The following is a 12,009-nucleotide window of genomic DNA, read 5'->3' on the forward strand; positions in this document are numbered from 1 at the left end:
AATAAATCTGAGATATTTGTTTCTCTCCGTCATCATATTACTGACGCCGTTAAGGTGGTACTGTTAGGTTTCATTTTATTATTGATCACACAAACTCATTGCCGCTTCTCAGAATTTTTGAAGGAGAGAGATCGAAAGAGTTCTTCGTGTTGCTTCTTCACAAAATCATGGATGAAGAGGGAAGGGAACAAGTTCGTGCAAACGCATCTGGTGTTGGAGCTGATTGGCTAAGAAAGTTACCTGAATCCTTGCAATGGCATGTTCTCTTGAAACTTCCGACAAAAGATGTGGTCAAGGCAAGTGTCGTATACAGCAAATGGAGACATCTCTGGAGGTATGTTCCTGGTCTGGACCTGGACTGTCGTGATTTCAAGGAATACAATGTTGTTGTGAAATTCATCGATGGGTTCTTGAGTTTCAACAGTGAGTCGTCCTTAGAAAAGTTTAAGATAAGGTACGATAGTGTTCTTGATGCGGATGACGATGGAGATGAGCAGACCGATAATGCTAATGTTACGCGTTGGATCAACGCTGTCGTGAAGCGACATGTTAAGCAGCTCGGTGTTGTCTGGGGTGAAGTGGTGATGCCTCCATCACTTTACATGTGTGAGAGCTTGGTTTCTTTAAAGCTGTCTGATGCAATATTGCCTAACCTTGAGTCTGTGTCTTTACCGTCTGTCAAAGTTCTTGATCTAGTTTTGGTTAAGTTTGCCAACGATTTGGCTTTCGAAAGGCTCATCTCAGGATGCATTGTTCTTGAAAGCTTAGTTTTATACAGAAGCCCCAATGACAATGTCAAAGTCTTACATGTGAGCTCTAAGTCTCTGTTGAGCTTCATCTATAACGGCTCCACGAAGAAGGGTCCTCTTGATGATCTGGTCGTGTCTGTTGATGCCCCGAGGCTTGAAGATCTCCAACTCTCTGATCATTTAACCGAAAGCTTTGTAGTAAGCAATATGAGTTCTCTTGTACGGGCGGATATTCAGATTAACTTTTCTTTCGAAAAGGCCTTTGATCCGACCGATCTGAGGAAGAGAAACATGATTCGGAAGTTTCTTGCTGGAATATCTTGTGTCAAAAATTTGATACTGGCTCAATGTACTCTTGAGGTAACGTTTGCTCAGTTTTTTAGTTTAATGTTTTCAATTTGTCATGTGAACATTCTTTTTGCTGTGTGGTTGTTTTGTAGGTCATTTATAAATTATCCAAATGTGAACCGCTGCCCGTATTTCGCAACCTTGCTTCCTTAACTGTTGACTTCTACGAAAACAGTTGGGAAACGCTACCAGTCTTTCTTCATCGCTGCCCAAATCTAAACTCTCTTATCGTGGTAAGGACTGTTTACATTAAATTTTATGTTCTTTCTTTGGTGTGATGCAAATGGGGAAAGTATCATAATTGCTCAAACTTGTTTCATTCACTTGGTTGTAATATCAGGAATCTACTACATTCCCGGAGGAGGGAGCTAGTATTTTGACTGGACCTCCGCGTCTCCTATCATCTCTCGAGTATGTTAAGATAGAATCGCCATTGGAAGGGGACGCGATGGAGATGAAATTTGTGAGGTACTTACTTGAGAACTCGCCAATCCTCAAGAAACTCACTCTTCGTTTGGATAATGGTTCCAGAAAGAACTCTGCCATCGTCCGAGAACTCCTTAAGATTCCAAGGCTCTCCAGCTCATGCCAAGTCATTGTTCTCTGATTCTCATCGAGGGACATACAAGATTGCCTTTATGTACTTTGTTAACTCTGTGTTTAATTTCTCTTTTATTGTGGCGACTTTAATGTGTTGTGTGGATCGTAAGACGATCATATGTTTATTTCAAATTGTTCAGTTGAACCTATCTCCATATGTTTTGGTTTTAATGAACCTTACAAACTGCATTAATATTTGCTTTTTTTTTTTTTTTTTGTTCAATGAGATTTTTGAAGTTAAAAGTAAGAGAAATACAAGGTTGTCTTTCGAGTACTTTCATGAACGTGAACTCTTTGTTTTCTTCTTTATTGTGCTGATTTTGATGTGTTGTTGTCCAACGTAAGAAGATTATATGTTTGTCTTAAATGTTTCAACTGAACCAAAATTGGAACAAGATTTTATGTAAGACTCAAGGATTTATGAAGTTTCTAGAAACTCTTTACCAATACCCAATTTAAGGTTATCCATCTCTTTATTTTTTTCTAGGATCTTTTCAACTTAAGCTTCAAAGGCTACAAAATACTGATTCTGCAGTGGGATTTTTCTAACTTTTAACTTTTACAAAGCTTTGAACTTAGTCTTGGTAAGCAACTCCAGTGAGATCGTAAGTACACTTCAACTCCCATTAACCATCATTATATTAGTTAAGTTTGAAAACGTGTTAGTCATTTTAAAAACAATCATGATTGGTAACAGTTTTGAGTTATGAGCATAACTCAATCTTAACACATTTATATTCATGTTACATAATGTGACTCTGTGGTTTATTGTGGTGACTTTGACTGCCAGTTAAGGGTCTATCTCCAAATTTTAAGATTTAATGAACCTTAATTACAAACACCTTACAATGAAGTGTTATGAGATAAATGGTTTGTATTGTAATATTAAGTTTCCAACTAAAGAGTGGGGAATGTTGTAATATTAAGGATTCATGAGAGGAGAAAATAATAAAATGAACATTCAGTATTTCTAATTCGCTCAAGACTTAAGGAGTAACTAAGACAACCTTTGTTACCAATGCGGCGGTGGCATGATAAGCAGTATATTGGTGGTGGTGGAACCAAGAGTCTGCCATTATTAGGCCAAATAAGTTTACCTGACTACTAGGCTTCGTGGTTAGACACAATATATGAGAGGAGTTGATCTCTTCTTCCGGAAAGTTTTCGACTAGTGAGACACCTCTCTTGTTACACATTAGCCTGCGACGTTGTCCCTTCTTCGCATGTCATCTCCTCAAGGTCCAAGGACATTGTGTCTACATTAACCTTACACGACTTTGTCCCTACAATATATTTCATCATCTCCTCAAAACCTCCCAGTTTCTCATGGTCCATGGTAGGCTTGGGCATAATATCCGACATATCCAAAACATACGTACATAGTAATAATATATTAGTAATATTCATTATTTGTAATAACTTAGGTGCCTAAAATATTTCGAGTTTTCATTTTTAAAATCTTTTTATGTATATCAACTACTTATGAATATGTTTTGGTAAATTAAAAATAGTCATAGCTCTTAGATATTTAGGATATTTTCGAATAGTTTGGATAGATTTAAATACAAAACTTTAGACTTTTGAATACAATATTTTGGTAAATATGACTTGACAAGTTCCATTAAAGTTGTAGTATTACTCGTTATTACTTTGGTAATATTATTCTTAACTAACTTTGTGAGTTTTGCATTTCAGTGTGATTGTGGACGACCTCAATATACTAAAAAACTAATTAAATTTGTAAGAAAATTATAAAACTCGATACAAAACTTTTATCAAGGCGTCTCCTCCTCCAAGAAGAAATCTTAAATGCAATGCTATAATAATGGTTTTAGCGGCCTTGGATTATAATAGGCAGTGTGTGCTCAAACATGTCATATTCGAATCTGATGATGTTAAGTGGTGAATCAAAACACGAGCTTGTAATAGGATAACATGCGTTTCAGTTTAAACGATGTTTTAACCAAAAATAGTTGTTTCATTTTAAGTGATTTTTTATTTTTAAAACAAAACTTAAATAATTTACTATATTTCGACCACTTATATTTTACATCATATTTTCTCATTAATTGAATTCATTTTAGTTAATGATGTTTTCATGAATATATGTAAATTATATGTTTTCTTAATCTATGTGTAAAAACCTTAAAACATCACTTAAAATGAAATAAAATAAATATTTGAATACTATAATCTAGATTTGTTGGGACTTATTAACCAAAGATGTATAAGAAACTAATTTGTGCTAATATATATATAAGAGATGTTTATTATTAGTAAAAAAGATTTCTATAGCCACATTTATAGTTATGAATGCATCTTAATATTTGTGGCTATAATTAAAGCAATTTAGTAAAAGAAGACACAAATTATTTAAGTTACGATACTATATATAGCCACTAATATTAAAATTAAAACGCTATATAAGAAAAACGATGCTTACTATTAATTTGAAAAGTCTCTAATGACAATTATAAAATTATATGACCATTGAATTGAATTGGTGGTATTAAAATGTAAAATTTGTATTCAATACGTGGAGACGACTTGACTTTGTACATCGTCAAACACAATCCTATCTAATCTAATCTAATCATATATATAGACGGTTGATATTGATTCGCTGGAAGCCAATCGCACGCTACCACGTGGCAAGTCACCGAGTCTCCTCTACTCCCCGCGGCGTAGCTCCGGCGATAGGAGACGAAGCGTTTCTTCTATCTCTACTCAACATCCTACTGAAAGATAACATCCGACTCACCGGCGAGTCTCTCCGAGTCAACTCGTCTTCTATCTCGCTGAAGTTCCTCCTCGGAATCTCAACCTCCGCCGGTTTCCTCCCGGAATCATCCGTCGGCGTCGGAGAAGATCCAGACCCATTTGGTGAGCTCGAACCCGGTTCAATTACCAAAACCGGGTCAGAATCGATCTCAATCACAACTTGCTCCTCCGCCGCCGCCGCCGTTAATTCAATTCCGGCGAGAGGTTCAACGAGAGATCGACAAATAGGACAAGTGAGATGAGAATGGAACCACATGTCAATACAATCAACATGAAACGTATGTTTACAGTTAGGCAAAACCCGACCAGACTCGTTATGTTCGAACTCTGACAAACAAACTGCGCATTCGATAGGATCTTTATGTGTCTTGTCTGAAAAAATAAAAATAGGGAGTGATTTTATGACATTCGGATCAAGTCCACGTGAAGTGGAAGCATCAGCTGTGAAGAAAGCCATAATAGCGCGGCGGCGATTACGACTACGAAGGCGGAGATGACGTGTACGAGCACGGCGGAGATACCAACGGGCGAAGAGATGGAGGAGAACCACTAAAATGACGGCGAAGAAGATGATTATTATTGTCTTTATGACGTATGTTAGAATAGGGTTATCGTCGTTGGTGGTCATGTCTACTAAGTTTAGTGAAGGAGGAAGAAGTTTGTTTGGTTATTTAGTAATGGGGCGAGAGACAAAGACTCAGAGAGGTTTGTGTGAAAGTTCGGTCTTATTATTAGGAAAATGCAAGACGACGATGCAGACGCCAATGTTGACCTTTCTACCAAAAACAAACAAAAAGGATCAATTAGGATATGTATAAGTATAACATACACGTTTCGTAACAAAAGATCAATAAAGATATTTTTTGTAACTTCGGGTGATGTTAGGGGTGGGTCGCTCGGGTACCCATTCGGGTTCGGATCGAGTAGTTCTAGGTTTTTCGGATATGGAGAAATAACACCCGGCCATTTGAGTATATTTAGATTTTGAGTCGGATTCGAGTAAATAGGTATCGAGTTAGAGTGTTTTCAGATTATACCCAAAGCTTCAAAATAATTTTTGGGTTCGAATCGGATTTGTAATTTTAAAATTCGAACCAAAGTTAAAGAAACCTTAAACCCGAAATTCACAATAAAAATTGAAATCAATCTATAACGTTATGATAAATGATTGTAACAAAAGTACCAAGCTAAATAAACTGATTGTACGTAATCATCAATATTAAAAAAGCTAATTAATATTATCAAACTAAATTGAATCCATGAAAAAAATTCCGAATACAAAAACAACAAGTTGATAAACCGATAATTCTTGAACTCTTGAGTTCCTAAAACATCAAATGACACCAAATTCAAAGTTAGAATCACATAGTTTATTTAAACTAAGAAAATTGACAGATACGAAAATAAAAGTAGAGACATACCATGTAATGAGAATCAAGATATGATTTAGAACTTAGAAGAAAGGTAAGACTCAATACTGTACAAAGATTCTAACAAAGATTATAAAACTTTGGATGGTTTCGGGTATTTATTCGGGTATTCTGGTAACTCCATTTGGGTTTAGATACCCAATTCATTTATCATAAATATTCAGTCGGATATTTGATATGATTCATACCGAACCCAAAGTACTGTTTATATCGGGTTGGGTTTGGATATGGGTTTATGAGTGCGAGTAATTGCTCACTCTTAAGTCGTTAGGGCAATCTATAGATGGTTATGGAATTGGATATCAACTAATTAAAGACATAAATAAAGCAGCTGGAGCTACGTCATTGTAGCTCCCGTAGCTTCAAACGTTGCAGCCTACATCACAAGAAAGCAGTGTAGTAAAGCAGAAAAGTGTGAAATATATTTTACTGAAATAGTTTCATCTTTTTTTCTTACGAATCAATAAGGGTGAAAGCAAAATCTCACATAGACGATTACTATGCTCTTTTCTTTCAATATTGTGATATATATATATATTTTGTTTTTGTTTCTTTTTTGTTTTTCAAATCAAGATCGAATAAATGTTGATAGCAAGATATAATATATCCGTTTTTGTAAGGAATTTAGATCAAGATAGGAATACGAAAGAAAATTTTATGTAAAATATAAGGAAAATGTAAGTATAATTTTATTTACTTTTGTACAAATAGTAAACCTTTGGTTCATTTAATTAAAAGATCTTTTTAGTGTAAGTTCTGAAGTTTCGTGTGATTTTTTTTATCTTCTTGTCAAACATTTAGCAGATTCGTGGAATATATTTGAGTTTTGCAAGTAAATATCAGTTTGTCAACGCTCTCGATCACAGAACCACTTCTTCGAGTAACTTAATATCTATTGCAAGATTAAAGTAACTTAGGTCTCTCCATCTTGAGGTTGCATGTACAACAATCTCTCTTGAAACTCTATGGCCAATATTAAACAAGCCAGACTCAATCATTGGTGAGACCAGTTGTTTCATTAGAAAAATGACCCATAAATAAAGCTATTGAAAAAGCATTTTTTATAGACGACCTTAAAATCTAGCTACTAAAAGTGCTAAATAATTGGGCCTTTATTAAAACCAAAAACATTTAATTATTATTATTATTATTATTTTTGTTAAAAAGGCCCCTTGAGTGTAAACTGTGTAATATATATGGCCTGGCTGTAAATAATCAGTTGCCTAATTTTCATCACTAGACTCTTGGTCTCACCCATAAGTATGTGCTTAATCTTAGAAGAAGTTAGCTAAAGAGGTTTCCAGATTCCACTGAGCTACATATATCAGATAGCCAAGAAACTCTCTAAAGAACCCTAACCCTAAGACCTAGATCTTGATTTTTTGTTTTTCTATTGTTTTTCGAAGAACCCTAACCCTAATAGATAATATGTTTCCAAATTGCTCTCTCTCTCTCTCTCTCTCTCTCTCTTTATCGCCTTGATCATCTCAAGCGTTGGCTTCAATTAGGTGTGGCAGATTGTGATAGACAACTTTGGACACATAATTCAATACTCGGATCCATAAAATATCTATCTCTTCAACGACACAGGTTCTAACTTCTGACTAGGGCTGGCAACAAATTTTAACATCTTTATAATTAAATGATAAAGCCTAGAAGTAGTCACTCATCATTCATGTATACATATATAGTTTAGTTTCATTTTCATCTAACCATACACCTTGAGTCTAACCATAATCTTAATCCATTTTTGGTTCAATTAAGACAAACATATAATATTTCTTACGATCTACCACACCAAATCAAAGTCACCACAATAAATTCTTACGAACCACAACAACATATCAAAGTCACCACAAGAAAGAAGAGAACAAAAAGAGAGTACACATATAAAAGTACATAAAGGCAACCTTGTATATGTCCCTCGACGAGGATCACATGACAACGACTTCGCATGAGGTAGAGCACCTTCGAATCTTAAGGAGTTCTATGAGGATGAAAGATTTCTTCCTGGAATATTTCTCCAAATATAGAGTGACTTTCTTGAGGATTGGTGAGTTCTCAAGTAAGTATCTAACAAATTCCATCTCTATCTTGTCCCCTTCCAAAGGCGATTCTATCTCAACATACTCCAGAGATGATAGGAGACGCCAAGGTCCAGTCACAATACTAGCTCCCTCCTTTGAAAATGTAGCAGATTCCTGACATTACAACCAAGTGAAAGAAACTAGTTTGAGTAATTATGATACTTTCCCCATTTGCATTATGCGTAAGAAAGTACCTACGTTTAAGAAAACAATCCTTACCACGACAAGAGAACTTAGATTCGGGCAGCTCTCCATAAATTATGGCAAACTTTCCCAACTGTCGTCGTCAAAGTGGACACTCAACGAAGATAAGTTAGCAAACAAGGGCAGTGGTTTACATCTTGAAGAATCATAAATGACCTAAACAACCACACACACAAAAAAATTTTCAGAAGAAACATATAGATAAACACTAAAATAACGAATTTAATATAAGTTACCTCAAGAGTTGTTGGAGATATGATCATCTTTTTTGCATTAGATATCCCAACAAGAAAGTTGTTAATCATCTTTCCCTTTGGTAGATCCAATGGGTTAAACTTTTTGCCGAAACAAAAGTTAAATTGAACATCGATATCCGCCTCTACAAGGGAGCTCAGATCAGCTATAATGAAACTGGCAGTTAAATGATCAGAGATCTGGAGTTCCTCAAGCTTGGGAGTATCAATTGACACAACTAGATCATCATGAGGACCCTTCGTAATGGAGCCATTATAGCGGAAGCTCAGCAGCGACTTAGAGCTCACTTGTAAGACTCTAACATTGTCATTTTGGCTTCTGTCTAAAGTCAAGGTTTCCAAGCAAATGCAGCCTGAGATGAGCCTTTCGAAAGCCAAATCGTTGGCAAACTTAACAAAAAGGAGATCAAGAACTTTGACAGACGGTAAAGACACAGACTCAGGATTAGGCAATATTGCATAAGCAAGCTTTAAAGAAACCAAGCTCTCACACTTGTAAAGTGTTGGAGGCATATCCACTTCACCCCACCAAACATCAAGATGCTGAACTTTCCGGTTAACAACATCGTTGATCCACCGCATGAGATTAGCCGTCTTGGTTTCCTTAGTCACTTGCCGATCAAGAACACAATTATACCTTAACTTAAACTTTTTTAGGGCCGATTCACTATTAAAACTCAAGAACTTATCGATAAAGCTCACAACAACATTGTACTCCTTGAAATTACGACAGTCCAGGTCCAGACCAGGAACATACCTCCAGAGATGTCTCCATTTGCTGTATATGATACTTGTCTTGACCACATCTTTTGTCGGAAGATTCAAGAGAACATGCCATTGCAAAGCTTCTGGCAAATTTCTTAGCCAATCAACTTCCCCACCAGATGCGTTGGCCCGAACTCGTTTCCTTCTCTCTTCATCCATGGCTTTGTGTAGAAGCCGCACGAACTCGTTCGATCTAAGAAGCGGCAATGCCAAGAATGGTGTGGTCAAGAATGAAACGTAAGAATGATGACAGATAAAGAAAACGGCTGTCAAATTTTTGTGGTCAACTTAGCATATTAGTAATTTTATTAAGAATAATCTTATTTAATAATTTTATTAAGAATTAATTTATTTGATAACTTTACTAATTAGAGAAATATTATTTTAGCAATTGCCTTATTTTTAGAAAAAAATCTTGGTAAATTGTAATCATATAAAAACCTAAAGAGAAAGTTTTTTTTTGAATGAGAAAGTTTTTTTTATTTAAAAATATTCTAGTTAAAACCATACCAAACAAAATTATTTTAATGACATATATTTAAACTAATGAAGTATTTAAATTCTCATACCGAAATTATCAAAGGTTTCTCAAACTATTATCTCTATAAAGATTCATTTTTTGTTGTTGTAATATTTCTTCAAAATATCAAAACTAGTTTGTAGTTACAAGAGTTACAGTATGGTACGATGCATACCAATTCAAATAGTGTTTTTGTTTTATTCGAATTATCCATACGTTGCCAATTATATCCGACCGATTTATTAAAACCCCATTGTGACCATTGTTTTTGTCTTAAAATATTTAAATTTCTCTTTACTATACTCATATATCCGCTATAATCTGACCATTTATTTGAAATAAACGTACTTATTTATAAGTTTGTGCTGGAAGAATGATTTAATATATAACTTAATTCAAGTTCGTATGACAGGTTTTTTGTGTGCTCGATAGTTGAATCTAATTGAATATGGGGAAATGTTTAGATAACAAATAGTACTAACAGATCTTTAGAATCTAGCATACATGTAGCTAGAAACTACATGAATCTCGTACAAATAAAAATATGTCGTACTCAAGTAGATTTGTCGTATTCAATATGATTATTTAATTCCGCAGTTAGATCAATTAATTATGCCGTTATTATTTGAAAATCTATTGTTATTGAAAATAGTTTGTTGAATTGAATGTTTATGATTTGAAGGATTTAAAAGGGTTTTACATGATTTCTTTAGATAAAAATGTAGAAATCCAAACTCATGATTTTAAGTGAGATTTGAAAGGATTTGATAAACTCCCCTAAAATCAACAAAATCATATAAAAACTTCAAATCACATTAAATCATGCTTTGAATACACCCCTTATTTCTCTCAACATAGACTCTCCACATACTTTCATGATCAAGTCAAGTAGAGACTCTCCACATATTTCTGATCCATGGTTTAACCTAGCTCCCTCTCTATGCTCTGATCTGGATTCTTGATGGTGGATCGAGGACAATGACTTGGCATGAGCTAGAGCGCCTTGGAATCTTTAGGAGTTCTCTGAGGAAAACAAATTCCTTCATGGAAATTTCACTGAAACTAAGAGTGAGTTTCTTGAGGATTGGTGAGTTCTCAAGTAAGTAACTCAAAAATTTCATCTCTATCTCGTCCCCTTCCAATGGCCATTCTAGCTTAACATACTCGAGAGATGATAGGGGACGCCGAGGTCCAGTGAAAATACTACTTATCTCCTCCGGGAATGAATTATAGACCTGATAGTACAACCAAGTGAACGAAACAAGTTTGAGTAATTATGATACTTTCCCCATTTGCATCATACCAAAGAAAGTAAATAAGTTTTAAAGTAAACAATCCTTACCACGACAAGAGAGCTTAGATTCGGGCAGCTCTCTAGAAAGATTGGTAGTATTTCCCGACTGATGTCGTGGAAGGCAACAGCCAGGGAAGATAGATTACGAAATACGGGCAATGCTTCACATCTCGATGCATCATAAATGGCCTATAAACAACAATTCACAACAAAAACAAAAAAATTGAGTACAAACGTATAGAATCATGTCAAAACATATAAATAACTCTATTAGACCTAAACCTAACAGTACATGCCTTAACGGCGTCACAAGAATGATGAGTGAGAAACAAACGTCGTTAACTTTTGGTCAACAAAATAATTAAAGGTGGATTTTAGTAGGAAATTCATATATTCAATAATATTATTAACTTAACAATTTTTTTTATTGAACTTCTGTATTTTTTGGTTGAAAGCATAACTTGGAACAAATGTTTCCTGTTATCATAAAAAGTCATAAACAATATATATTTTTAAATTTTTTAATATTTCCACAAAATATTTAAAAATTTCTTTTTTATTTTTATTTTTAATACTTAATATCTTGCCAATTTTATCTGACCTATATAAAGATAAACATTTAGATGTGTGTAATGTGTATCTTTTGATATCATAAATGTATTTTTTTACTGAATTTACTGAATTTTACTGAATATATTTTTCGAAACAAATTGGGCGTTCTTTAACTGTTGAAACTAGTTGTTTCTTGGTTGGTGTTGGGAAAACTAAATTATGCCGAATATGACATAATGTTTTTAGATACGGAATTGACATGATAAATTGCATACATATTTTCCTCGACCATGTTTTTTTTTTAAAAGATATCAGTGTACACCAGTCACTCTTGAAACCCTATGTCCTATTTTAAACAAGCCTCTTAAATAGAGCTATTAAAAAAAAAACATTTTTAAAGACGACATTATAACTTAATTATTAAA

At 34.5% G+C, this 12,009-nt stretch overlaps 2 protein-coding genes and 1 pseudogene across 2 annotated transcripts; 1 reads left to right on the plus strand and 2 right to left on the minus strand.

Moving 5' to 3' along the window:
• Positions 1-139: 139 nt before the first annotated feature.
• On the plus strand, positions 140-1,847 carry LOC17895709 (FBD-associated F-box protein At1g66310). Its single transcript, XM_006301275.2, has 3 exons — positions 140-1,109; positions 1,190-1,330; positions 1,438-1,847. The coding sequence occupies exons 1-3, from the start codon at positions 168-170 to the stop codon at positions 1,702-1,704; spliced, it is 1,350 nt and encodes a 449-aa protein (XP_006301337.1). The 5' UTR covers positions 140-167; the 3' UTR covers positions 1,705-1,847.
• A 2,314-nt stretch (positions 1,848-4,161) lies between these two features.
• LOC17896243 (RING-H2 finger protein ATL2) lies at positions 4,162-5,160 on the minus strand. Its single transcript, XM_006302677.2, has one exon. It carries the CDS (start codon positions 5,104-5,106, stop codon positions 4,354-4,356), a length of 753 nt encoding a protein of 250 aa, XP_006302739.1. The 5' UTR covers positions 5,107-5,160; the 3' UTR covers positions 4,162-4,353.
• Positions 5,161-7,636: 2,476 nt separating this feature from the next.
• LOC17894938 lies at positions 7,637-9,433 on the minus strand (annotated as a pseudogene).
• Between the last annotated feature and the right edge of the window lie 2,576 nt (positions 9,434-12,009).

This window comes from Capsella rubella, unplaced genomic scaffold (assembly GCF_000375325.1).
Source record: "Capsella rubella cultivar Monte Gargano unplaced genomic scaffold, Caprub1_0 scaffold_2, whole genome shotgun sequence".
Lineage (NCBI taxonomy): Eukaryota > Viridiplantae > Streptophyta > Magnoliopsida > Brassicales > Brassicaceae > Capsella > Capsella rubella.

Bases quoted from the DNA above. Each gene is read 5' to 3' on its own strand.
- LOC17895709 (XM_006301275.2), top strand. From the start codon at position 168: ATGGATGAAGAGGGAAGGGAACAAGTTCGTGCAAACGCATCTGGTGTT. The intron at 1,110-1,189 runs GTAACGTTTGCT...GTTGTTTTGTAG, and splicing joins TGGCTCAATGTACTCTTGAG to GTCATTTATAAATTATCCAA. The intron at 1,331-1,437 runs GTAAGGACTGTT...TTGTAATATCAG, and splicing joins ATCTAAACTCTCTTATCGTG to GAATCTACTACATTCCCGGA.
- LOC17896243 (XM_006302677.2), bottom strand. From the start codon at position 5,106: ATGACCACCAACGACGATAACCCTATTCTAACATACGTCATAAAGACA.